The sequence below is a fragment of the Astyanax mexicanus genome, chromosome 23 (genome assembly GCF_023375975.1).
Source record: "Astyanax mexicanus isolate ESR-SI-001 chromosome 23, AstMex3_surface, whole genome shotgun sequence".
Classification (NCBI taxonomy): domain Eukaryota; kingdom Metazoa; phylum Chordata; class Actinopteri; order Characiformes; family Acestrorhamphidae; genus Astyanax; species Astyanax mexicanus.
In genome coordinates this window covers 23854152-23857500 of record NC_064430.1, presented here as the reverse complement: position 1 = coordinate 23857500, position 3349 = coordinate 23854152, and the positions used below count along the sequence as shown (strand labels likewise).

At 35.7% G+C, this 3349-nt stretch overlaps 1 protein-coding gene across 1 annotated transcript in view; it reads right to left on the bottom strand.

Moving 5' to 3' along the window:
* Nucleotides 1–801, bottom strand: part of aars2 (alanyl-tRNA synthetase 2, mitochondrial (putative)) — a 16022-nt gene extending 15221 nt beyond the window's left edge. The window contains exon 1 of the mRNA XM_049471349.1: nucleotides 552–801. Coding sequence (XP_049327306.1) covers nucleotides 552–782 — 231 coding nt within the window. The 5' untranslated portion in view covers nucleotides 783–801. The remainder of the gene's footprint in view (nucleotides 1–551) is intronic.
* Nucleotides 802–3349: the final 2548 nt, after the last annotated feature.

The window sequence follows — 3349 nt, the reverse complement described above, 5'->3', positions numbered from 1 at the left end:
CTATATTACATAGGGTATATACAGCTCTGGGAAAAAAAGTAAGAGAGCACGTCAGTTTCTGAATCAGTTTCTCTGATTTTGCTATTTATAGGTTTATGTTTGAGTAAAATGAGCATTGTTGTTTTATTCTATAAACTACAAACAACATTTCTCCCAAATTCCAAATAAAAATATTCTCATTTAGAGCATTTATTTACAGAAAATGAGAAATGGCTGAAATAAAAAAAAAAAAAGATGCAGAGCTTTCAGACCTCAAATAATGCAAAGAAAACAAGTTCATATTCATAAAGTTTTAAGAGTTTAGAAATCTATATTTGGTGGAATAACCCTCGTTTTTATCACAGTTTTTTTCATGCATCTCGGCATCATGTTTTCCTCCACCAGTCTTACACACTGCTTTTGGATAACTTTATGTCTTTACTTCTGGTGCAGTTCAGTTTGGTAAAATCAAAGAAACTCGTTTTTAGGTAGATTCTTATTTTTTCCCAGAGCTGTAAGTTTACTAAATGTTTAAAAAGAGGAACCGAATCAGGAGTCGACTCCTCTCCTACCTGATTCATTCCAGCGTTCACGAACAGCAGGCTCGGGTCTCCGCGCGGCCGCACGGGCGCGGACGGTACGGGCCGGTGCTCGTGCTGCTCTGTGAAGAACTGGATGAATGTCTGCCGCGCGCTCTGTGATGTGAAGCGCCCGCGAGCGCGCGACACCCCAGAGCATCGCCGCGCGCTCACGGGCACCAGCAGCCGCGCGCGCCGCCACAGCGCCCCGGCACGCGCCGCCATGTTTACCGGTGACCCCTCTGACAGTGAGAGACGACCAATCAACGCCGAGACCGAAGGAGCCAATCAGGACTGAGTTGAGGGAATCAGAAACCAATCAGAAGCGAGGACTGAGCTGATTTCTGCAGAGCCTGCGTTATATCAGAAAATATGTTATATCAGAAAATATGTTATTTTACATTTGTATTTTTTTTAAACACTTATTTTTTATTGTGTATTTTTATTAACAGAATTCATAATTATATACACTTTTGCCTAATTTTCGACAAATTAAAAGTAAAAAAAATGTCATAAATCCAAAGATATTTTGAAGCTGTTCAATTTTATATGAATCCCTTTTATTTTTTAACCGCTAGAGGGGGCCCGCGAATGAGACCAAAATGAATAGGGGTTAAAAAATGGAGCTAAACGCAAAAACTCACATTAAAAATAACGTCAAACTACTAATCCGGGACATTTCTTTAATTGTAGACAGTATAAGAAAGTTGTTTTTTTAAAAAAAAAAAAAACAATGAATCTACTGAATCTCAAAATGTTACTTTTCTATTGATTTTTTTATTTTATTTTGAGTTTTCCTTTTAATTCCGTCAGACATGCCGCCTGTTGCAAGAAAAAATAATTCATAAAAACGTTACCCCTGCATTTAGATTTTAGTTTTGACATTTATTATGGAGTTCATCAGGAAAAGTCAAGGCCAAAGTGAAGCTTTTTTTTTTCTTTTTACAATTAGCTTTTCCATTTTAAATGTGACTGTTAAATACCTGTATGGTAATTACAAATTACGGCAAAAAGCCTTTTTCCTTTTAATTTTATTTTTTTCACATATGACCCGTGTTTAAGTGAAAAATTGAATAGCAAATGAAGTGATTTATTTTGGCATAACATTTTCACACACTTGGAAAAAGAAGGCGCAAAACGGTATTTGCATTTTCATCATTTTAAGGTTTTTATTACAGTTTTTTTTTTCAACAGAATTTACCTCCAATACATATAAAGCGCCAAGAGCACCATCTAGTTTCGTTATTTTTTTCTTAAAAGTATTATTAATAGTTCATAATATTTTTATATAGTTAAAAATATTTTATAATTGACTTTTAAATCAATAAACAAATTGGCAATGTGCCTTAATAAGTCGGGGCCACGCATTATATATATATATATATATATATATATATATATATATATATATATATATATATATATATATATATATATATATTGTCTGTAGAGAGGAGAGTGCCCCATTAAGAAAGTGTTCCGAGTTTGTTAGACCACCAGAGGGCGCCCCCGAGAGAGACCAAAACGAATGGGTTTATATGGAGCAACTGAGAAAAATCTGAATTTATAAATGTCTAATCATTTTTAGACTGAAATTTTTACACTTTTATATCAACACAGAACTATATTAAATGCTTCAGCCCTGCATAAATAATCATACCTCTATTAAACTCAGTGCTCTGACTGTATCTCCAGCATCAGCTCACAGCAATACAGAACGTCTCTGATGAAATATCAGAACTTCTGCTTCCTCTGAAACTCTGACTGAGCTGATTCTACAGGAGGCAGTTAACGTTTCAGGACTTCTTGTTTTATATTTCTCCTGGTTCATAATTCTAGTGAATGAACTCTTGCAGTAAGAGATGTGATTCACCCTCAACAGTCACATACAAACATAGTTAAACAATCCTGCAGCCTGAGATCCTGAGATCCCGGCAATCAAAGCAGTTTTACACAAACAGATTCAAACAAAACCTGATTTTAAGTCATTATCTCATATTACTATAGAAATCTGATCTGTACATTTCAAAAACAATCTTTATTATACAGTAGATTCCCTTAAAAACACTAGCTTAACTAGTTACCATGAAGGTGACAATTTTCATTGTTTCAAATACAGATTTATTGATTCTCTTAAAGGAGAAATTCAGTGTAAACTGGACATCGGGTTGTGGTGAAACAGGATAATGAGTACAAACATTTGCCAAATCACCCAAATTCCCAAATACGGCACTTTCAGCCGACGCTCCCAACAGTTTTACAATGCTAGTGATAGGGGCACAGAGTTACCAATGCAAAAAATATTTTTTTTTTCACCATTAAGAAGCTCAAAGTGGTTCTTCACTTTACTGGTAGAATTCTGCAGGGCCTGACCTCTTATATAAAGTACCTGTACACCTTTTCAGTTCTCAGTACTTTAGGGGTGCCGAAAGGTTCAGCAAACTAAAGTGATTTGAATCCTGGTCATGCAGCTTGCCATCAGCTGCCAGAGCCCTGAGAGAGCATAACTGGCCTTTTTTTCCCCCTCCTGGGGAGAAATGCACCGAGTAAGAGAAAGAGCATTATGTCTCCCGCCAAAACTTATTTCACCTCAGACTACTCTAAAGTATATCCCTGTCTGGTTTGTAACAGAGTGATTTTAGCATTGTCCAAGGAGAACTAAATTATTGTATTGTATATATATATAGAAAAAAAGATACAGAAATGTGTTTTTGCTCTTATGTGACCTGTATGCGCGGTGGGAAATGTCAACCATAAAAAAAAAACAAGATAAGACAAGACAAGACAAAAAA